The sequence below is a fragment of the Mastigoproctus giganteus genome, chromosome 6, assembly GCF_048544385.1.
Source record: "Mastigoproctus giganteus isolate SK-2022 chromosome 6, ASM4854438v1, whole genome shotgun sequence".
NCBI classification, from domain to species: Eukaryota; Metazoa; Arthropoda; class Arachnida; order Uropygi; family Thelyphonidae; genus Mastigoproctus; species Mastigoproctus giganteus.
In genome coordinates, this window is record NC_143580.1 from 225,285,711 (window position 1) to 225,311,420 (window position 25,710).

The 25,710-nt window shown below is 33.4% G+C and overlaps 1 protein-coding gene across 1 annotated transcript in view; it reads left to right on the plus strand.

Annotated features, from left to right (window-relative positions):
• LOC150085036 (nuclear RNA export factor 1-like) overlaps positions 1-25,710 on the plus strand; it is a 152,418-nt gene that overhangs the window by 99,368 nt on the left and 27,340 nt on the right. Inside the window, exons 11-16 of the mRNA XM_090376440.1 lie at positions 1,231-1,338; positions 7,236-7,345; positions 17,585-17,621; positions 22,531-22,599; positions 24,636-24,691; positions 24,806-24,866. Of these exons, the coding sequence (XP_090232566.1) occupies positions 1,231-1,338; positions 7,236-7,345; positions 17,585-17,621; positions 22,531-22,599; positions 24,636-24,691; positions 24,806-24,866 (441 nt within the window). The remainder of the gene's footprint in view (positions 1-1,230; positions 1,339-7,235; positions 7,346-17,584; positions 17,622-22,530; positions 22,600-24,635; positions 24,692-24,805; positions 24,867-25,710) is intronic.

Here is a 25,710-nt window from a genome sequence, read left to right on the forward strand (position 1 = left end):
AGATCAGCAGAGTAATTAATAATTAGGTCCAAGCAGCACTTTTTCAGCATTCCTTAGACTTTAGGGATGGTCAGAAAAGTGGCAGCTAAGTTTTAATGCAGTGAAATGCAAGGTCTTACACTTGGGGAATAGCATAGCAGCCCCAAAATAACTTATACTAGTCATGATTGAACTAAAAACAGTATAAGATTTGGGAGTTATGATACAGTCAGACATGGTTCTCTGAGCAGTGTAGACAGGTGGCAGTGAGGGTCCATGTTATCCTAATGATTTATCAAACATTTGCTTTTAGAGGTAGGGATATCACAATCTTCCTGTATAAGGTAATTGTAAGACCACGCTTAGAATACCATGTTCGGGTATGGAAACTTCACCTAAAGAAAGACAGCTTCTTGAAAGGGTCCAAAGAGAAAGGAGGCAGTGTGCCTGGTGAGATTTTCAAAAAGGATGTCTACACGAGGAAAGACTTCAAATATGTGGGCTGTGGAGTTTGGTAACTAGGCATCTTAGAGAAGATTTGATTGAAGTATACAAAGCTTTGAAGAGAGAGAAAGTAAAATGAATGAAGGTGAAATTTTCATTGTTATAATTGATTACAGAACTAGGGGCTATAAATTCAAATTATGAGGAAAGAAGTTTAGACTGGATAGTAGGTAGTTTTCTTGTAGTATTAGTATGAGTAGTGGCAAATGATGCAAGAAAGCAAGCTTATAAAGCAACAGCTAAAAAAAAAAAAAAAAAAACCTTCCCACGTCACCTGTCCATCTCCCTCCTACACACAAATTGAAGTTACTGAGGTTTGTTTGTGCAGCCATGTGCACTTGTAGTTCTGGGTGTAGCACAGCTTCTTATATCCATGACCAGAGGACTACTGGAAGTGAATTGAATGTGGCACCAGCCTGTTGCATGTTTAGTGCCCTCCTGTTTTGCATATGTATTGTAGGTTTCTGATATCTAAGTGTTTCCATTATTCTGTCTACCACTATTTAACTGATGAATCTATTTGTTTAATTTTTCTACTTCATTTAGTGTTTCTTTATCTTGCTAACAGTTTAGATGTGGCCAACTACTTTTATGTTAATTACATTAAATTGTTAGTGGTATTTTTCATTAGCTGTACTATAATCCACAAGTCGCTGACACTTTATGTTAAATAGGTAATATGGATGACAATGAAAATATAAACATTTGTAACTATGATCCAGTTCCATTTTATTTTATTTTTTGTAGGTCCAGCATTTGGATTTATCAAGCAATAAACTAGCTACCCTAGAATCTTTGTCCTCATTAGTTGTGGTTTGCAAGCAGCTAAAATTTCTCAGTTTGAAGACTAACAAGGTATTTAATTGCTTTGCTTTACATTCATTCAGTGTGTTTTTGTATCTGTTATTTGCAGTTTTACATTTACTATTGTTATTTGTTTATGCTTGTATCTTAGAAAGCTTTAATTTAAACCTTTTTTTTTTTTTCTGTAAAGCATTTCTTTTCCTTTAGAGATACAAATGAAATGAAGTAACAATCTAGAAAAATAAATATCATGCAAGAGATGATCATCATTAATCAAGATGTAATCAGCAGTTCCAACTTTACAAGATCATGGCAGTGATGCTAACTTCTTTTGTTGAATTTTTTAAATGAGTGCTAAAATTCCCAAAGTAACATTTATTGTGGAGATTGAAATCATAATTATATCACTAAAGCTCTTAAACTGAACTTAGGGAACACTTGAACCAAAAAAATAAATGTAGCAAATTAATTAAGCAAGTTAATTAATAGATTTCAAAGAAAAATAAGATTAGAAAAGAAAAAGGCCAAAGCAACACCCACTCCTAGAGAATTGAATTCATGGCTCCATACCCAAAGAGATGCATGCCCTCATCCTCAAATAATGAATGAATTTTTATATTTTTGAATAATAAAGTCATAAAGGCTTCAAAATCTCCTTGGTGTTACTTAATTTTTGAAAATTCGGAGAGCACTGTGTATATAAATGTATGACAGCCAATTATGAAGTCAGGTTGGTTACTCAAGATTGATCTAATTAATATGTTCAAACCAGATATAATCAGGAAATACTTAAAAAAATACTTGTGTTGATTTGGTTAATTTATATTTTAGTTGTCACAGACAATCTTTTATATTTGAGGTTTTAAATAAAATTGTTGGATGCTGTAACCCCACCAGAGGCACTATCTGTGAGTATTTACCTTACACCTTACAACAACCCAAAAGTAACACTTTTGGGTTGTTGTAAGGTGTAGGCAACCTTTGCTCATCTCAGATGTTTCTGAGTTGAAAGGTCATCAAAACATTTTTACCTTCATCTGATGGAGTGCACTGTAGCTTTCACTGAAGAGATGAGTCATTGATAGCTGAATTTCTTTCTGTATTTTCTTAATATATTTTTGCCATCCTTTCTTTATACAGGACACACAATCTCTGCTTCCATTAAGTTTTTCTTATCAAAATTCATTTCAGTTTGTGAGAGCTTAATTCTGGTAAAGGAGATGTATTGTCTCTCTCTCTGGTTCTCCAGAGGTTTTCACTTCTTAAAATTGTCATTTAGTCAGTTATGCCTGAAAGGAGGCTTACCATCTCACTGATAATTTTTAGTTATCCTTCTTTCTTCAACCACTTCATTCACAAGGGTGGATTTTATTTATCTCCTTAAAATTTTGTTATAATTTTTCAGATTTGCATCCCTTTCCCCTCCATTCACTAGGTGACTGCTAGAATATTATATGCAGAAAATACACATATATTAGACCTATTGAAATATAGGCATCATCAGAATGGACTGGTGCCCCATTATATTATACTCTTATACCAATAGACTAGTAACTGGTGCCAAATTTTGGCTCTTAAAGTGGCTGATTCTAAAATCCAGATTTCTCTATGCTGAATCAAGCATAGGATTATTATCCAATTTAGCCTTACAAGACAGGTACAGTCTGTCCTCGTATAGCACGATAGTTGTGTTCCTAGAAACCCTCGTGCAATGCAAAATCGTGCAATATGAACAACAGGCCCTATGGGAAAAGTGGGGTTAGGTGCCGACCACCCAAGATTGAACACATATTTGGAACCAAAACATTACCAAACACAATAAATAATCGGGTAATTTTAATCGTTATAAAATACGTAAGTATTTTATAACGATTAAAATACGTAATAAAAAATATAATATATATTTTTATTATAATATAATAAATAATAAATATTTTTTATTATTTATTATATTATAATAAAGTATTTTTAATACTAAAAAAGTATTTTTTACGAATAAAATATGTATTTTATTCGTAAAAAATTTATTATATTAAATGAAATAGTCGTAATAAAATACTTACGTATTTTATGATATGTAAGTATAAATTATAATACGTAAGTTGTAATAAAATGCTTACGTATTTAATTACGACTATTACGTAATAAAATATTGCTAATGCTTTTGCTTCTATCGTAAGCAAACTTGTTTTTTTGTTCGATTTTCTATCCAAACAGATGACAGCCGTTCCATCTCTTCCAATTCTTGTGTCTTAATCTAATGGATTTTAATTACACTTTGAGTTGTTCCCGCTATGTTTTTATTTTCTCTGCATTCTTTGTAATTCTTCGCGTTGCCTCATTTAGGTCTGTAGCACGTGCAATATCACATGGTCTTTCATTTCGCTCAAAGCGTTTCACAATTTCATATTTTTTCTCTATCGACAGAAGCGGACTGGCCATGAGCCTTACGGGGGAAACCACGGTGGGCCGGAGGCCGGTGTGATTTTGGCCATAAACCGTAGTATGAGGCCACTATAAATTTTCCCGGGTAAGAATTTTTGATCCAGTCCGCCTCTGTTTATCGATATTTCTTTTTCTCTCTCTCTCTCTCTCTCTCTCTCTGAATCTGCAGTGTGTTCGCCAGGACGCTTCCTTTTCACACCTTTTAAGTATTTTACTAATTTTTATGGAATAAAGCGCAATTACAAAACGAGGAGGCATGCTTAAACATAAACAAAGCTGCGGGCGTATAGCAACTGAATAAACAACACCGTAAAGGCCGAGATACACTATTAACACCCCACATTTAACTAAAGCACATTTCTGGGGGTTACTACCATAAAACAATAAAAACAATTTCCAGTTTCGTTTCTGCTAGTGGAATCTGTTATAAACTGGTAGTAAACTCCATCTAATTGCATTTGCGATTATATCGATAGCTGGAATTGGTGAAATGTGTTTCCCCTTCACTGATATAAAACACATAAATACATTTTCAGAATCTTCTTCATTCCTATCGTGTTGCGTTCGGTTGGGGTGATTCCGCGTTCGACTGCCATTTCTTGTAAACACAAAGGCGAATCGTGCATAAGCGAATTCGGTTCGTGTTATATAAGATAACGTTCCCCTATTTATAAATCGTGTATGATCAAATTCGTGTAATGTAAACATGTGTTATACGAGGACCGACTGTACTGCTGAAGAATTACACAGTTCAAATGTACCACTGACATTCTAACTGGAAAAGATGATAGCTTAACCTCTTTTAATTTTGTGTCATGGAGAATTTATGTTCCACCCCACAGATCTGTTCTTCACTGCATAGACTCAAGGCATTTGATTCCTAATTTTTTAATAGTGCCATAAAGTTAATTAAATAAAATTCCCATGGACTTTGATTTATGGGACAAGGATGTGTTTTATGTGAGAGCTATGAAATTTATTAAATTTTCTTATTTTATAAAATTTTTCTCCAAACAGGGGCAGATATGCATAGCAAATATGCATTTCTTATTTTATAAAATTTTTCTCCAAACAGGGGCAAATATGCATAGTGAGAGGACCGGTGATGCTTTTCTCCCTTCATATTAGCATCACTGAAATCCCGTGCCCACAGCATAAGTTCCAGGCTGACATCATAAGGACCATCCAGCATATTTACTGCTCACTGTGACCAATGCAAACTCTGTAAATCCCTCAGACAGTGGATTCAGGTCTTTATCACAAAAGTTCATTTTTGTCATAAGTTGAACCCTTTACATCAATCCAGAACTGAAATTAAATTCTTTTTGATAGAAAGTTAATCTTTCTTGAGCATATTTGCCATTTACAGTTGAAATGCTCAAAAGGCATTAACATCTTTTGTTCCTTGAACTCCACTAAATGGGGAGCTGGTCAGTAAGTACACTGTACTCTGTTTATACTGGGCACTGATCTTCCCTAAAGCATACACCTGAATGTGTATGCTTTAGGGAAGCATACACATGAATCTAAATTAGACTGTGGTGTTTAGGTGTACACTTCAGCCAAGATCATTGCTCTTCATTGGTGTGACCTGATTCACTATTGTGCCATTCACAATGGCAAATCACGTCAAATCTACTAATGGTGAATCACTACTGGTGCTTTTGTACTTCTCCTCTACAAAGTTTATATTTTGATGCCAACAAACCATTCCTCTCACTTTGTTATACGCAATTATCATTGCATTATGCAATCAAATTGAAATATTTGCTTAATCACTGTACATGACCGTGCTTTTTTATGCTGTGCTGGGAAGAACTTTATAATGCTTGTTTGAGAGCTAATTGACCATTTCGAATTGTGATCTGAGAATTCTTTGATAACCTTAATATAACAGTAGACTTTGTTTGCACCTGCATCTATGAAAAGATTCTATGAAAATCCTTCCACCGTAGAGTATCCATTCTTCTGCCTGTTGCTTCTCTCTCTGCAGAACTGGAAAAAGTGCGGTACACCACCAGCAGTTTCATGCCACACCTGAACTCGATATTGTGATTTCCTACCTATCTATACCAAAGGGTCAAAGTATAAATCATCCATAGGATTAACAGTTTTCCATGACATTGCCATAATCACGTCAAATTCCTTCTGAGTGTAGTATTGAACTTGCCTTAACTTGTATCAAATCATTTTGTGTTCTAATTGTATGGTATACACTGATGCCTTGAGTACTTTACAAGCTGTGATAAGTATGCTGTATAACCTCCCATTTGTGTCAGGTTTGCAAAATGTTTTATTTCCTTTTGGGATCAGGGGTAGACATTTAATTTTTGCTGGATTCTGAGCCATGTTGGAATCAAGAGAAATGATTTGCATAATGAGGCAACCAAATCACCAGAGCACCTGAGCGAACAACACCAGGGTCTTTTAGTGTCATGTGCCGACTATAATCTTATCATACGATGTGTTTGCCATGCACATTGGCAATCATTTTGTCACACACACACACAAGAAAGAAAGAAATTATATCAAATTAAACACGAAATTATGGTTTGGTTGGCTAGAAAACCAAATAATCAAGGTGCATAAAGAAGAAATCATTCTGTTCTGGTGGCGCCACCATAGCCAGGTGGTCAGGAGCAGCAGTGCGCAGCACACGCTTCTTGATTAGACTGGGGTTTGAGCCCGTGACCACCAAATATGGAGGATGCAGAAAGGTCAGGGAATGACCACTGCATATCCCTGGAGCAATATGGCCTTAGTTGCTAATGCTCCTAAAAACCAAATAACAACAACATCTGTTCTGGCCCGACTTCTTATTGAGCATAGTCATCTCACATACTTCTTTGGTGTTGAGGGCTATTGATTGCTCTTCATATGAGTATTGTGGAACCCATGTAACCATTCAGCATTTACATATTGATTGTATTTTATCACTGACTACTGTGCATCTTTGACTGCTTTTGAACATCTGTTTGAGCTGGATAACTCAGACAGATGTGATAATAATAACGTGTCTAGTGTTAACTTTTTAAAAAGGATGAGTTTATTCTTTGTGCTGTATATGTATTATACTTTATTATGTTTTTTGATGTTGTAATCTTCCTTGGGGCATGGGGAGTTATGCTTGGTGCATTATTGCCTTGATGCTGCTGTGCCACTAAAATCCAATTTGTCCATAACATTCCTCACAATCTTTCAAATAGTTTGTGACTCCCTTCAAAGGTTGTGCATTACTGAATAAGTTTGCCAAACTGTTCTACAGTAATACTGAATTAAGCATTGTGAATTGTGCATTACTGAATTAAGTTTTCCAAACTGTTCTACACTAATTATGGTAATGAAACAATTTTCGATTTGAGAATTGAAAATTTTAGCCTTATTGAACCAGTATAAAGCAATTAGTCATTAACTTATATTCTGTAGTCTTTCCAAATGTAATTCATATTTTAATTAATAGAGGTTATTATTGTGTATTTACCAAAGTGGATATTTGATTACAGCTGTCATCTGTGTCAGAACTGGGTCATTTAAAAGGTCTTGCTTTAGAAGAGTTAATTTTAGATGGTAATCCTCTTTGTGATCACTTTTCTGATCAGGCTTCATATATCAGGTAAGGCTGCATGCATTATTTTGTTAAACTTCATGTGAAACATTTTCTTTTATTATATAAATTTAATGTAGGATTTAAATTAAATGCTTGAATATTTAAATCCTCTGAATGAGTTACTTTAAAGTGGTGGAGATTGCATATTGTAGACCATAGTTGGTCCTGTATTCAAAGTACTTGTATTTCAGCTGATGGAGATGTTGCATGTTTAGTTCCAAAGAAAATTTCCTAATGCAGTCTCTGTTCAGTGAGTGCTACATTTAATGCCCATGGAAAGGGATGGATGGATTGAGTCATTTCTCTGGTTGGCATCAAGAAGGGCATACAGATGAAAGCTTTGTCTCCACTTATTGTGAAAAGAACTGAATCCAAATAGGATTTTATTGAATTTTTAAGAGAGTAAATATGTTAATTGTTAAACTTTGCTATACTGTTGCATTATTGGTGGGTGGGTGATCTCTCAACGTTGTTAACTTTCTAGGATTCAAAAGTGGTGCTGAATATCTGGAACAGGTTAAAACTGACCATTTGCTTCTAGATATTTATTTGGGCTGTAATTTCAGCATTGGTAGGTATACTATCCTTCGGCTTTGGATCCGAGCTTTTTTTTTTTTTTGGGCATGTAATTTTTGGCCTCTAGTGATATCAGACATGACAGTACTGTAAGCAGTATTATGGGAAGACATGACAGTACTATAAGCGGTATAATTGTGAAAATAATTAGTGCAATATTTCTGTCAAATAAAATTAAACAACAATGCATATGGTTTATCTGTGACAACTTTGGAGAATATGCAGAAACTATAATGTTCTGTAGCTAATGCTAAATCACATCTTTTAAACTTTACTGGTTTCATAAAGTATTTTGCTACCTCTTGAAAAACATTCTACTCCTTTTTACTCTCTTAGTATCTAATCTGCTCTCTCTCTCTCTCTCTCAACATGAAGTGTGGTATGCTCAACTGTTTGTAAGAGAAAGTTCATATGTAAACAATACAAAATTATTAACTGAGGTACAATATATGTGCGTGCGCGTGCCGTTTAAACAGCAAAAGGTCATCAAAAGCAGGTTGGGTGTCTTTTGGTGGTGGTGTAACAAGAAGGCTTGGATGACACGACACCTCTTCAATGAATGGGTATTTGAAGTGTTGTCCTTTAGTCAGAGGTTACTTAGAAAAAAACAAACTTCCTTTAAAGGCACTGTTAATTTTGGATAATGCTCCAGGTCATGATCCCCAACTTGCCCGATCTCTGGAGGAGCAATTTAACTTCATTACTGTCAAATTTTTCCCACCCAATGCCACCCTTCTGCTTCAGCCAATGGATCAGCAAGTGATTGCCAACTTAAAAAAATTTATACAAAGAAGATGCTTGTGAAGTGCTTTGAAGAGACTTCAGGAGACAGAGCCATCACCTTAAGGGAATTCTGGAAGACCAGATTTAACATCTTAGACTGTGTACAAATGATTGTCAGTTCTTGGAATGAAAATTATTGCTTTTCATCGGTGCCTCAATGCAGCCTGGAAGAACTTATGGCCTTCAGTCATCCATGATTTTGAAGGATTTGAAGCTGAAGGTGTTCTAGAGCAGAAAATTATCACTCTTGGTGAGGCCTTGGCTCTAGAGATTGATGCAGAGGATGTGGAGGAGTTAATTGTGGATTACGGAGGGGAGTTGACAGCAGAGGAGCTCCAGGAATTAGAGCAAATGGGTGAGCATGACAGTGGAGATGAGGAACATGAGAAGGATGACAGTGTAGCAACACAAGAAATTAAGGACGTTTGCTGCATGGGATATTGTGAAGAGGACAGTAAGAAAAGGCCCAGATATTGAAACCACTGAATTGATGACCTGCAAATTTGATGATCAGACGTTAAGTTATTTCAAGAACCTTCAGAGAAAGCACCAAAAGCAAACCACTTTGGACAGTTTTTATATAATAAGTTGCAAGAGGCAGTGATTGGAAAGAACACCAGATACTGAAGGTTGTCCTGATATCTTGATGGTAAAAGATTCTCTTCTAGCTCCATCACCACACCACCATTGACACAGCTTTTCCAATGTAAGTTAAATGAAAATTAAGATTTTTGTTTTTTTAATGTTTATCATTTTGAACAACATTGGGGGAGGGGAATAAGTAAAAATGTGTGACACCACCAGCTTTTTTTTTTTTTTTTTTTTTTTAATTTGTATCATGCTGTACTGTTTATTCCGGTGTATAAGACACACCACAATTTTAGGGTGCGTTATTTTTAGATAAAAGGTGCATGGTATACACTGGAAAATACGGTGTTTGGTATTCTATATAAAACTAATACAATTTCTGTTATAAATATCGTAAAGCAGGGGTCCACTGTAATTGATAATTTTTTTTTATTTCAATAAACCCAATGAGTATTTTTAACGGCAAAAAGCACAACATTTGCAAAAAAAAAATTTTTAAAGCAATACTAAAAGCACAATTCAAAAAACTAAATGCTTTTTTCCTAATATTAAAGTTAAAATCTGGGCTTGTCAGGGGGTAATACTGCAAGCACACACTTATGCAGATATTAATAACCACATGATAAAGATGCCGTAGGACTGCATTAATTTTGCTGACTTCAACCAGAGTAGTCAGTGTTTCCAAAGAGCTTCCAAGCAAAGTAACAAATAAACTTAAGTAGCAGCCACATTTTTTACTTTTTGACTGTCATTTATTTTGAAAATTACAAATTTTGGAAAAAAACATCATTGAATAATTTTTTATTCATTTGTATTCACAAAGGGAAAATCTTTAACTAACAAAATTAATTATTATGACAGTGTCAGTTAGGAGTTGGATGCAGGAAAAGGTTGCAGTTTATGATAACTGTTTAGAATGGAGTAGACTTAGAAGTGGAATTCCTCAGGACCACTTCTGTTTCCAAATTTCTTTATATTGACAAAGGGATACAGGGTATAGTGAGAAATGTAGTCAAAAACTTTTAAGATGTAATATCAAGGTTTGCAGTTGGTGTGAAGATCAGGAGGGTGGTTAGTGATCAGCACTAAGGAGTGCTCCTTCATGATGACTTGGATAGGCTTTAGGGATAGTCAGATAAGTGGACACTATTTTTTAATATTGCAAAATGCAAGGCTTTATACTTAGGAATTAACAATTCCAAAATAATATTTTCAACTGGAGAGTTTGAAAGAAAAATAGTAGAGGAAGAAAAAGAAAGTTGGGGACCAGGCAGGCATGAGGATTCTTTGTGCAGTACAGGCAGTCAGCAAAGAGGGCTGTGTGCCCTAATAATGATTTTTCAAGCAATTGCCTTTGTAGATAGGAATTTCCATTATTTAAGGTATTTGTGGGACCACACTTGGAATATTGTGTCTGGGCATGGAAGTCGTGTAAAAATGGCATTAAGCTTCTTAAAAGTCCGAAGACAGGCAAAATGGTAACCACATAAGGATCCCTTTGATCACCTAGTTACTTGCTAACGAGGTTATCAAGGGGATATGAATAGTGTTTATAAGGCTGTGAGAAGAGATAGTGAAATGAAGGAATTTGATAAAACAAACAACTCTGTCTGGATAAAACAAACAACTCTGTCTTCAAACACATCCTTACGGAGAATTCTTAAAAAATGCCAAATTGTTCAGTGAAAAAAAAAATTCCCCATTTGAAAATCTTTGTCCCCCCCCCCTTTTTTTCTCTTTTCTTTTCATGGAGCAATTATTCATTCCAGCAAACTGTTAATGGGGTAAGATGCACAATGAACAACTTTAGTCATTTAGTCATGAAAGAGTTGCTCTTTGTGCTGCCTCTTCATTAAGTTTTAAATCAAGCATGTTTGCCAGCAGTGCACCTTTAACAAAATATTAAATGCTCTGAAAATTCTCCTGTGTAAATTTAACCATTATTAAACATTCATATTGCTTTATATTTGAATTATAGGAGAATTTTTTAAAGTGTTCTTTTAAGCAGTATTGCAGAGATTAGGATTCGTTAATACTGTATAATTATGTAACACTTCTAAAAAAGCTCTGAATATTCATTTTGCTTTATCATACTTGTGGTCTCCAAAATTTTTGATGAATTTAAAATGACTTCGTGTTTAGCAGGTTGCTAACCTCAAAAGAAATGTTTAATATTTTAGTAAACTGTGTCAAAAGTACCCTCCTCCCACTTTTAATCATTTAAAAGTAAAACAGTTTTCTGTAGTTAACAGAACTATTTGCAGCACATTTCATGTATAAAGTATAATTCCTGGTAGTTCAAAGAAGAGATTTGCCTAATTTTGCACTAATATAGGAGACAGGGAAGAATCGCACACAAGGCAGCACTGCAACTTCTTCATACCACGAGAAAACACTTCAGTTAGTGTTCTCTTCCTGTTATATAAATATGTTTTATGTAACATTTCATCTGAATTTCAGAAAATATTAATATTTCCTGATTCAGTGCATGCATCTGTTTTTTTTCTAAATTTTTTGAAAAAAAAAAACATTACATTAAACATTTTAAAATTAAAATGATTAATGTAAAATATTATTATCCTGTAATAGCATTCAGGCCATTTAAATCTTTAAATTTCTTGTTAGGAATGCAGCCAAGTTATACCTGTGACTTAAATCCTCTGCTCAATGTATTTTTAGTTCAGTTTCAGGATAACCCAAAGAGCCAAATGGAGAGATTTGAAATGTGGACATCATTTGCTGGCAGTATCTTAGAGCTTCAGTTAAACCTCACAGTATAATCATAATTTCATCATAATTGTAGCCTTTAGATTTTGTTTATTTTTATTAATACCATATTTATTCAAATCAAGCACAGTTTTTCATATTCATTAAAATATAAGTAGTTTTAGAATTGCGATTCAACTGGAATACTATCTTCAAAAACAGAATACCAGTTGTGATGGAAGACAGCTTGTTGGTATGCTGTCTAGTAATTCTAAACTTTTTTTTTTTTTTTTCCCTCCCTAAAAATTACAAATTATAGTGCTGATGCAAAAAACTGTAGATTGCTAATTTCCTTTTACAGATTTCTTGGCATATTTATAACCAGTAAAAAAAATCTAAAGTGATGATGTTTATTGATTATATTAGCAAGAATCTACATTGGTATAGGAATTAAATGTGACTGCTACCACACTGATATTAAGGTTTCAGAATGTGTATCATTTCAGATTTAATATAAATAATCTGTTTGGTGAAGTGTTCAATGTTGTTATTCTTTGTTGCTTCATAGGAAATAATTATTTATTATTGATATAACAAATGTTTTCATTGCAGTATTCCATTAGTCCACTGTAATAGATACAGTGTATTATTGTAAGGAAAGCATTTTTTGCATAGTGAGAGATTAATGATATTAAGTGATTATTTAGTTGTCATGGCAAATTCACTTTTTTTTTTCTCTTACTTACATGGAGGGTATATACCCTTCTTCCCTAATAAATCATTTTAACTAGATTAAAATTAAGGATAACATTCTACAGTCAGTCCTCGTATAACATGTGTTTACACTACACGAATTTGATCATACATGATTTATAAATAGGGGAACAATATCTTATATAACATGAACCGAATTCGCTTATGCATGATTCGCCTTTGTGTTTACAAGAAATGGCAATCGAACGTGGAATCACCCCAACTGAACGCAACACGATAGGAATGAAGAGAAGATTCTGAAAATGTATTTGTTTTTTATATCAGTGAAGGGGAAATACATTTCACCATAATAAAGTAAAAACCCACACAATTCCAGCTATCGGTATTATCGCAAATGCCATTAGATCGAGTTTGCTACCAGTTTATAAGATTCCACTAGCAGAAACACAACTGGAAATTGTTTTATGGTAGTAACCCCTAGAAATGTGCTTTAGTAAAATGTGAGGTGTTAATAGTGTATCTCTGCCTTTACAGTGTTGTTTATTCAGTTGCTACACGCGCGCAGCTTTGTTTATGTGTATCAAGCATGCCTCCTTGTTTTGTAATTGTGCTTTATTCCCTAAAAATGAGTAAAATACTTGAAAGGTGTGAAAAGGAAGCATCCTGGTGAAGACACTGCAGATTCAGAGAGGAAAAAGAAAAGCAGTATCGATAAACAGAGGCGGACTGGGTCAAAAATTCTTACCCGGGAAACTTTATAGTGGCCTCATAATATGGTTTATGGCCAAAATCACACCGGCCTCCGGCCCACCGGGGTTTCCCCGGTAAGGCTTATGGCCAGTCCGCCTCTGTCGATAGAGAAAAAATATGAAATTGTGAAACGCTTTGAGCGAAATGAAAGACCACGTGCTACAGACCTAAATGAGGCAACACCGAGAATTACAAAGAATGCAGAGAAAATAAAAACAACTCAAAGTGTAATTAAAATCCATTAGATTAAGACACAAAGAATTGGAAGAGATGGAATGGCTGTCATCTGTTTGGATAGAAAATCAAACAAAAAACAAGTTTGCGTACTATAGAAGCAAAAGCATTAGCAATATTTTATTACGTAATAGTCGTAATAAAATACTTACGTATTACTTAAAATACTTAAGTAATTAAAATGCTTACATATTACGTATAATAATAAATAATCGTAATAAAATACGTAAGTATTTTATTACGATTATTTTTTTGTGTTTGGTAATGTTTTGATTACAAATGTGTGTTCAATCTTGGGTGGTCGGCACCTAACCTTATTTTTCCCATAGGGCCTGTTGTTTATATTGCACGAGGGTTTCTAGGAACACAATTATCGTGCTATACGAGGACTGACTGTATTCGATTTTGTAGCCTTTGGCCATTCTGGTATGCTTTGGTTTAATTGAAGTTTTCCTTAGCTTAGTTATTAATAACTTGAAACAGCTAAGGCTAGAGTTTTAATTCCATTGAAAACTGGGAAAACTTTTTCGTTGTTTTTTCACTTGTTTCTGAGTTAATCTCATGTTTTTAATCTTGCAAAATAACAACCAGTGCTCAAAACATTCAGATTTGATAGAGATGCATAAAATACTTTTTTTTGTGCTGTAACTAGTTCTTGCCTTTGAAAAGAGTCATGTGGTCACCATATTTCATTAATGACATTACAACTTTAGCCACTTGATATTATAGTAAACCAGCTTTTCAAGAATTGTTGAAAGTGCCACTGTTATCTGGCTGGTAGTGTAGGATAGCAAACTCAAGTTTAGTTGGTTTCATATGCTTTTTATGTAGCAGTTGTGTATTAATTTGTTAACCTTTAGGTTTTGAAAATTTTAATGATGTATAATGAAGCTTTTAATGATAGCAGAGGCATGAAATTGTTTAATGAAAAGGCAGTGGATCAGGTGATGGTTTTTGTTGGTGATACCAGTAAGAAGATACATGGCATGTTAGGTGATGGAAAAAGACAAATTGACATTATTTGTGATTTTGGCACCTTTTTGTGAGAAAATAATAAAGATATGAAAAATAAATATAGTTAATCCTGTGTTAGAAGTGTTTTTCAGATTCAGGAATTAGCTTTTATTTGTCAGTTTACATTTGAATAAATATGGTATATAATCAAGATGCTTAATGTGCTTATTAACAATAAAATTTGTTACTCACTAAATTGTTGAATTTTTTTTTTTTTTTTTTTTAATCATGCTTTTAAATCAAAATATATTCTGTCATATGATACTTGTTCTGGTATTGTAAATCTACCCAGGAGAATATTATGTTAACAATACCATTGTGTATTGTGTTGATGTTAATCTCTTTTGACTTTTAGACATACATGTTCTGTTTGTTTCCTTATAAAATTGCACTCTTGTATCAGCATCATCTTTTTAAGGAATTTCTTTGTACAATTAAAAAAAGAAATTGTTTAAATCTAAATATGATGGAGGTTTTAATTTTCACTAGAAAATTTTTAAGTGAGGTTTTAATTGAAGTCTGCTTGAATATATGTTAATTAAAAAAAATATATATTTAATACATATATTATTTTTTTAAAGGCTGCCAATGTTATACCAATGTTTGTTGTTGAATTACACAAAAACCTTGCTTAACAGGCTGCAGAGGTAAAGCCTGTCTTCTTAAGCCAGTTTTCCGTTAAACTTATGGGGAGGGGGGAATATATATATATATATATATATGAAATATAATAATGGATTAACAGTGGCGTAGTAGTGGAAAGATAAAAATAAATAAGAAATAACAAATGCACCTGAGTGCACAAAGCAAAAGATGCAAAAGTTTATACAAAACTTTTGCATATTTTTGTTTTAACACTTAAAAAAATTAATATTATATCTGTTTAACACACACACACATATATATATATATATATATATATATTGCTACTAAAATTGCTAGAACACTATTAAAAAAGTGCTGTTAGTGTGTGTTGTGTGGGTGGGGGGGTGCCTTAGTTGTGAGTAGCAAGGCCAACCTTCTCATTAGCAGTGAGTTAAGTTTACTTTATTGTGAAAGTATTTTAATTGATAGTAAATATCTCAATACCATTAGATTGAGACAGTTATGTCACTGGGTTCTGTACAGAATGCCTGGTTCATTGGATGTTGTCTATTATGTCTTCCTGACAGTATAGTGGTTTTGCCACTCATCACTTGTTGACCCTTGAACACACTTGTATAATCCTAATACATAGTGGTGCAGTATGGTTTAAGTTGTTGATGTACCTAAAACCCAGTAACAACAAAAGTCTTATTTCCGATGTTCATTAAACTGAGGGCTATTAAAGTGAGGATTTACTGTATTTATTAGAGCTATGCATTTATATCACAAAGCTGTGTAATTCAACAAATAAATGTTTTTCCAGTATAACAGGATGTTCAATAATCAGATTAATGGTAAGCAAGGAATTAGCGAATATTGTCATTGCCAAATAGCATCTTGCAGATTTCTGTCACACTGCCAGCATAAGACAAAAGGGGTATTTCAGTGGATGGTGTCTGTTTATTTCTCCTTGACAATGTAGTGGTTTTGCAAGTCGTGCAAATGTCCAAAATTTTTTCTTTGTTGTGTGATGACAAAACTAGTGATAATAATCATTGGTAGTTCAAACTTGAAATTGATAAATCTAGATTTATTCACGCTGTTTACAGCTATTTTTTTGGTTATTTACTGTCAGTATGATGCTTCATATTTTCTCAAATAAAAAATTTTAAACTGTGCTCTTATATTTTTATTTAAAAAAAAAAGTATTTCTATGTTTTTTCTAATAACTTTAAGTAGACATCACAAAGCAGAAAATATTAAATCACAACACTAGTTTTTTTTTGCAGAAAATGAGTTATTCTGTACCTAGAGATCCTGTTTTATTTCTTGTTTGGTATCCAAAGAATAGTAATGTCATCTGAGGTTCTGACATGAGAATACATTCATGAGATGAAGGAATTACGTCATCAGTAGACTGTTGTTCTTAAAATGAAATATGCTGCTTTTACTAGTGGAAGTGATCTAATTGCTGTAAGAAAGTATTGATGTTAGAATAGTGCACATGGGATTATGGTTTGGCTGGATCTTAGGTAGGAAGATGAGTCTGTTTCTTTCAGGACAGATCTAATTCCAACAGAAGAGCTGTTAGTAAAACATCAGTTATATACTATTTAATTTTTAAAAATGTTAAACTTCATCAGTTCGTGATTCTTGTTTATGGCTGTTTTAGTATAAGCTATTCAGAAATCCATCCTTATATTCTCTCTTGGATTCAGACTCTTTGTTTGGAAAATAGCTTGTTAGAGGAAATTTTAGTCCTCCCAGTAGCTATCTGCAGGTTCCAGTGCTTTTGATGGTGGTATAGAGGTTTCACCACTTGTCACTCATTTATTGTGGGGAGGGGGGATCTGGTCTGAATCCTGTCAGAGAATTCTTAAGCATCTCTTCAATTGGGGCTGTAGTTAGCAAATCTGGGCGATGGACGGAAGTAGAATCCCCGCTCCTTTGTTATTCTACATTATTTCAGTTTGAACAACATGCAAATTTTATTTTCTGAATACTCATACCCACACACTTGTATAGACATAATACACTGTTGCATCCTAACAAACCAAAACACTAACAACATGCAAATAAGTAAGCATAAAGGTTCCAGTGTGTTCTCCCTATGGTATAGAATAAATAGTGATTTCTTTTTCTGTTTTTTTTTAAACTTTTATTGGTGCAAATTTATCATTTCTTAACTAAAAAATATCATTAAGATTTTTTATTTCTTTTATATATGTACACAGACATGTCTGTGCATTTTTACCTTAATAATTTGAATCATATTGCATGTATTATGTATTTCAGTGCTGTACGTGACAGATTGCCAAAGGTCATCAGATTAGTAAGTATTTATTTTCTAATTTTTATGTTTTATTTGAAAGGAATATTTTTGTTGGGGAAAATAGGATACGGCCCATGTTTTTTTTCTTATAATAAAATATATTTTTTTATTCTATTTTCAATATATGAAGGGTCATAATATGTATAGAATTATTGTACTGCACCTATAACTTCATATTTCTCAGTAATTTTATCTGTGCAGACGTTTTTTCCATCATTGTTTCATTCCTGCCTTTAGATAACCATCAGGAAAATAAACTGCCCATCCCTAATTTCAGAAATGACACTAGATTAATCCCTTCGCTTTGCTATCTGTAGGGAATTTTTACATAGAGCATGCCATAAAAGAATGCTGGTATTTCAAATTTAAATATTCATTGAAGGCTAAGATAAGATGGATACTATAAGATAGAAGGCTAAAATAAGTTAAGATAGAGATGAAGGATGGCTGAGAATAGGGAGATATGTAGAAGTAATTGAGTGTATGTATGGATCTGCCTTTAGCAGAACACCAATAATAATAAGATAGAATCAAAACAGATGTAATTTACCCACTAATGTTTTTTTTTTTTTTTTTAAGTTGTATTGTTTTGATATGAACTTGACATGGTCTGTTCAAAAAATATCTGGATTATGTTCATTGTTTCAGGTTCAGACAGCAGACCACACTATCACGTATCCTTACCTCCACAACAGTAAGCTGTTTGCTCACATACAGTTTGTTATTGTCATCCATTAATGAGGATGTGTTTTCTGCCTTTTCATATTTTAAAATGTAAGAGTGTTTTTAATATGTGTGTGTGTGTGTGTGTTAAATTTTAGTTTAAAATCGGGAAACCACAAGTGAAACATTTTATCATCTTTAAACAGCAGCATATAGCATATAGGGACTCTGCCATTGCAGAGTCCCTATATGCTATTTAAAGGAATATACACAAGTTTTTAACTGGCACTCAAAAGGTAGCGAGTCATTTAAGAGTGATCTGTGATTTGGATGCTGCTCAACATCAGTAAATGAAAACATGCCTCAAGTGTGAACTTTGGTATGAAATAGGGTTTGGAAAGACTCGGTATTTTGGGGCTAAGTGAGTCTGAGTCTTGGCCAAAATACCAAGTTCGGGTCCAAGTCCGAGCTTAAAAAATTCTGAGCAACCTATTTTTTTGATTACATCACAAATATTAACATCATAAATTGATTTGGTAACAAATAGGTATTATGTACATTAGTAAACATTTTTATTTAGATTTATATTTCACATCCAGAGATACATTCTAAGTAATAACTAACAATAAGTAAAATAAATTACGCTTTAACTTTATTTAAAAACCAGTATTTTAAAAAAAACTAAGGCATTTAGTGATGTATCAGATAATCTAGAACATACTTTAGTGCAAAAGTTTGCAACAGAGAATGTTCACGTGGCAGTTGTCAATGTAGGTTGGATTGTTAATAAAATATAATATAATTTGTCCAGATTTTCACGTCTTCATTTAGTACTTAAAAATAATATAAATTCTTGCTTTAATTTATTAAAATTTGTTTCTGATAAAGTGGAGGATGAGAATTTTTTGCGTTTTATGAAATTGCCTTTAATTCTTCTTCCATTGTCGTATGGTGTACAATATTCGGGACATTCTCATTATAATCAGTTTGATTCTCATTAAATTGAACAATTTCACTTTGAAGCAGGCTAATCATTAAGTTTGTTGCAAAATCTATAAGCCTTTTTTTGGTAATCTATTAGCACTTACAGGGAAATCCAAAATGTCCAAGATTTTCATTTCGTCGTTTGTTTATACAAGTTTTCATTTTATTTAATAGTTCTTAACCTAAATTCCCTGGAATTTCTTCCAATTTTTTTAGCATAAAGTTAGCTGCCAAATGGCCTGATTTGCATCTTGTCTACTAAGTGCTTCTATAGTTAATTTAATTGGCTTTAAGGAGTTACTCAAATCGTGAAGCAATCGAATGTTGAGATTTTTTATTAAATCCATATTACCAAGATCTTCGAGAGCTGCTTTAATGAATTGAAACAGTCTTAAAAAAAGTTAAAATCATATCAAGTAATGAATTCCAATGCGTCTTAACATCTGTGATTAATTCCATTTCATATCCTAATTCACATTTTATTTTCTGTTGTAGAAAACCTTGACTTCTTAAAAAATTTTACTGTTTGACAAACAATTTGAATATTTTTCTTTAAATCATAAGACTGATAATTCTAATTGGTCAGCATTAACACAGAGTTCTTTCTCTTCATCAAAGGAGAAATCATCTTCTGAATAATCTGAATCAGCAAAGTCATCATCAACTGTTTCAACTTCATTTTCCTCGTAACTCATGCTTTTCTTGTACAAAACATCGCATACAGCTAAATGTATTGTATGGTTAAGACACAAATGATATAATACAGGAGACTCACAACCATATTTTAATATAATACTAGCACCGTCACCAGTTGATCCAACAATATGTTTTTCAAAATTGATATTGAAATTTTTCAAATGATTTCTTACAAGTTCTAATTGCAGAGCTGAACATGAATTTTGAAACCAAGATTATATATTACACCATCATTTCCATGAAGATTAATATTTAAAAATCATCTCATTTTTGTACTTGTCCACTCATCAAGAGAGAGACTAAATCTTTTACTCTTACTCAATTTTTCCTGTATTAAATTTGTCATTTCTGATTTTTTAATTTGATAAAAATTGTGAATCAATTTCATCACATCTTTTTCTGCTTTAGGAAGCTTATAACCTGAATTACAAAGACTTTCTCGAATAAAACTGGATTTTGTAATTGTTCTTATAGATATATTATCAACAGCAGCTAATTCCGAAACAATCTCATCCACAGATTTTTTAACAAAATAATTATCTAAAATTTTTACTTTTTTGGAAGAACTACATTCTTGTTTTTCATCTTCTGTTTGCAAAATTATTCGGTGTTTAGTTTTTAAATGTTTTATCATAGTTGAAGTGTTTCCATCTTTGTTTGATAATTTTATCGAACATCTCTAGCATTGGACTTCGGAGTTTGGTCCTGCTGCAAAGTGTTCCCAAACTTTTGAGCTCTTTTCCTTTGGCATAATTAAAGTTTTTTTTTTTTTTTTTTTTCAAATTATCTGAAATTGTACAAAAATGATTAATATATTTAAATAAAGAACAGAATAGTTAATATTAACAGGTAAAAATGTGTTTAAACTTTTATATAAGACAAGATAATCATGAGAGTAGAGTAACAAATTTAATTTGTTAAAAGTAAAGGTTATTCCAAGTTATAAATTCGAACTGTTCGGAGAATCTCGGTTTCTGTAAAACTTGATATAATACAGAAAATGTGCACATCCATGAAACATAACTACAAAATAAATCACTTACTATCTAACCTCGGCTTGCAAAAATACATAAAAATGTGCAGAAACAGTAAAGAAACTCTTGTATAAATCTTAAAATCTATTTGCATCACAATCATATTTTTTTGATATGACACATTATATGAATGAACAAGGCGAGTTATTGCAACGCAATGCCATCTCACATGTGAGATGAAAAAAATAGCGATATGATTAGATCATAATTGTATTTAGAAGATAACAGTACTTAAAACAACGGAAAAGCAAGATTCAGACTCATCGAACTGAGTATCGAATCCAGGTAATTAATAAAAGACTCGTCGAGTCTTTTCTCTCGGACTCGAGAAACCCTAGTAGGAAATGACTGAAGATTAACTATTTGTGAAATTGTTGAAGAAACTTGCATCTCTGTCAGATCATGTCATTCCATTTTAATGAAAACTTTGAATATGAATGAGGTGCATTTCTTCCAAGTTTGTGCCATGACTGTTAACAGAGGAACAGTGTGAACAATGCTAGCAAGTCACTTCCAGTTTGTTTGAATGGGTGCAACAAAATGAAGGCAATGTTGCTAGCTTTGTGAGAGTGTTGTTTGCCATGAATATATACCCCCAAAGGACAAACAATTAATAAAGAGTTGTACATTGAAATTCTGAAATGCAGTTCAAAGAAAAAAAACGGAAAAGTGAAACTCCAATGACTGGTTGCTTCGCCGTGATAATGTGGCATTGCGTTTGTTGCTACTGTACAAAAGTCTTTTAAGCTATACACAAATTACTTACATTTTGCAATCCCTGATTTACCAGATGTGGCTCCATATGACTCCCCCCCCCCCAACTGAAAAAATTCTGAAAGGACATCAATTTGACGACATGTAAAAAAATAAAATTTAACATCACATTCAATTTTTTGCAACTTTGAAATTGGCTTTCTAAAAGTGCTTACATGAGTGAAAAAATCATTGGGCTAAATTGGAATGACACAGAAGGAGGCAATCTACTCAGCTCAGTTCCAACCATTGTTTGGTGTATAATGGCCTCTAGCTGAGTGATTTTATCGATTTCTGAATTTGCGCAAAACTTTTACTTATTATTTGTTCTTCAAAAACAGTATTTTTTTTTTTTTTTTTTTTTTTTTTCAACACAAAGTAAACTAATTCAGTTCTCACATGAATATTGCTGATGCAGGGTAAAACATATATAGTGCATACATCCAGTTATCTTATAGAAGTAACACAGTAAAAACAATTTCATTACCCACTTAAAAAGTAGGTGTTATGTTGTTGTTGTATTCTCATATATGACTGATGTTTTGTTCATAATCACATTTGTATTACTTGACATTTTAATAATGGAAAAGTGAATGGTAAAACTTAATTGTGTAAAACTAGATACTAAAACATAAAAATGTGTTCTGATATTTTTTTTGCACATGGGCATATAGTTTAATAATTCATTCTAAAGTTCAAAAGTTTATTATATAAAGTTATACTGTTTGGTAAAAGCAGACGATTCAAAAAATTATATTAAAATTTAATTTGTTTTTTAGGATGGTGAACAGCTGCCTCCTCCTAATGTATTTGATTTAGGGACTGTTGAAATATTACCCCCATCAAAGGCAAGGTTTTCTTATTGTTAATACTATTTTTAATTTAATTTTTAGAATTTTAGCATTTCAGTAGAATTTCTCCAAATGATACTAGTTTTTACTATTGATATCCTATTAATGCAATATTTAGGAAGTCTGAAGTGAGAGGTATATTGTTATTAGTAAAGGAATGGCTAGGAAAAATAAGGATAATTTAGTGTTTGAATTTGCGTTGCATGCCCACACACATACTGAGAATTTATGAATCCATCCTGGTATCAAGCCCATGATACGCTGAGTGGTACCATTAGATGTACTGACCTAATAGTGAGTAGTACCTTCTTTTCCTTCAGAATAGCCTCAGGTTATCAGAGCATTAACTCCACATGGTGGTGAAAGCATTCTACAGGAATGCTGGCCCATGCATTTAACTGCTACCAGATGAACTGTGAGCATGAAGGGATGCAAAGGATCATCAATGTTCAAGTAGACTGTGGCAGTCAGACATGATCCACCACTATTGGGGACCCGAAAACATTCCCAACATCATTGCACTTTCATTGTCGGCCTACAGTGTTGATAACTGGCAAAATAGGTACACTGATTCGTGTCTCTGTTGCTATAATCTGATCCTACTATCAAACTGGGCAATTGAAACTGGAATTTGTTAGATCAGGTGACCTTTTTTTCCATTCCTCAGCACCTATTACATCCATACTTGTTGGTTTTTGGCTGCTGAGAGGTGAGGTAGTCTGCTGCTTGCTGCTATATTATTAGCCAATAGTGCACTGAACAGCTATATCAGTGAATCCAGACCCACAAACTAAAAATATCACCTGTCAAATCAAAGACCTCTCATGCCACTAGAAACCCAACCATCAGATTTGTAGCTAATTCATTGGCCATTTCCGGGAATGGCAATACCTTGCACAGTAAACTTACTCCCCCCCCCCATGTTTGCTATGTCAAGAAGAAAATTAAAAAATATGCTGGGCTCATTAGTAGAATCACTAGGATAGATTTGGGTCTTAGAGGCAAGATATTCATCATTGCTTGTTGAGGCAAGTGTCTGGTTTAAACATGTTGAAAAGGCCATCAACATGCACTGTCTGGATTTTCTCCAATGGCTCATCCTTATTATCATTACCAGGACCTGCAGGATAGTCTCAACCCTGGCCCTACAGGTCATTGCAGGTATGGTGCCACTGGATCTGGAATGTGTTGATCAGGATTCTTCCTATTACCTCCATAAAGGTATCCCTGCACAAATTGTAACAATTAACATATCTCAACAATGATGTGAAAAGAATATAAGCAATTTACAGACTGATGTACTGATTCCCTGAGGTCTTAGCTGTTTATCTGCTTATCTAAAGCAACCAAACTCAAAACTTTTTATTCAAGAATTAGTTATGATATTTCAATAATGGTATGAAAGATCTTGTGAACACATTACATTGTTAGTTGCTCATAACATTCAGTGGCTGCACAAGTTTAGAATGACTCCTTTGGAGAGGGGAGGGATTATTTATCAAGTCCTGCCATAATCCTTAAGAATATTTCCTATAGGAGTTTAGAATGACTCCTTGGGGGGGGGGGGTGATTTATTTATCAAGTCCCACAATTGCTAGAATCCTTAAGAATATTTTCTATAGGAAGCAGTGATTCAGAGTGATTGATTCTTGTTTATTAGCCAGTGTATCTCAGCCAGCCATAGCATGACTAGCCAATTTATCAAGTAAAAGACTATATGGGATACTTTTAGTGTAATGTTATAAAGTAATTTTGAATGAAGTAGAGCAGGCTGTTCTGTGTTATGATAAAATAAATAAATTTTTCTGTTTATGTTCTGGAACAATCATGAAGGATTGAGGAATAGTGACTGAAGCTATTGCTCTCCTTGATATGTCTTTGGGTCTCAAGCAATGTGATAATAGTATGTTACATAAATTATGCATAATTATATATAATAAGAAAAAACCAGAGTGATTAATGTATGATTATAATATTTTATATTAATTTTTTCTCTTCTCTCCTTCCTATCCCTTTATTTCATTTTCATATAGGGGAGCTTTATACCTTCGCCTGATGTCAATCAGCTAATTGTTCCTTTCCTTGAACAGTAAGATTTTATTTTTTTTCCTAATGTTTACATTTTTTTACATTACATGTACATTATTTTTTATATTATGTATGTTATAGAAGTATTAATTTGTTATGATTATTCTTATTTTAGATATTATGGCATATATGACTCTGGGGATAGGCAGAAATTGTTGGATGCATACCATGATCAGGTAAGTATTCATGCATTTCAGCATATTAGATGTTGCATTTTGCTTCAAATTAATTGGTATTATGAATACCATTTCAGAATTGTATTATTTAAGTTGGATCATTATGATATCATACTATATATGAAAGATTTGAAAAGTTTGTGGCCTGAGTGTGAAGGGTTTATTTGAGGAATCTGGTAATATGTTACTTTTCAACATAGTCCCTTTTGGAGCCACCAGTGCAGTGCTACAGTGCATTGATTTCAGCTGCAAAGAAAGTTTCTTTTGGATCTCCAGAAATGCATCCACTGCAGCAGTGTCACTGTTGGTGACACTGCTGCAGTGGATGCATTTCTGGGTGGGAAAATGGATGCCACCCAGGTATTTTTTCAAATGAGGAAATAGGTGAAAGTCTGATGGTTCTAGATCTGGTGAATATGGTGGATGGTCCAGTATTTCAAAGCCACACTCATGCATTGCAGCCATGTCAGTGGCAGACTGAGCAGATATGTTGTCCTTGTGGAAAAGTCTCATTTTGCTGAGTTTTCCTCGATACTTGCCTTTGATATTTTCATGCAGAATGCCTCATAAGGTCTGCATAATATGCTCTCGTGACCCTCTGGCCTTTCAGAAGGTAAACCACTAGCAACACTTCATCAGAATCCCAAAAAACTGATGCCATCACTTTGCTAGCAGAAGGAATATATTTGGCTTTCTTTGGATGGGGAAAAGAGCTGAGTTTTCGCTGTTTGAACTACTACTTTGTCTCTGGCTGAATATGGATGGATGGTGATGCCCATTTCATTTCTCATCCATGGTCACAAACCCTGCAAGGAAATTTGCTGGATCTACTTGAAAATAATGC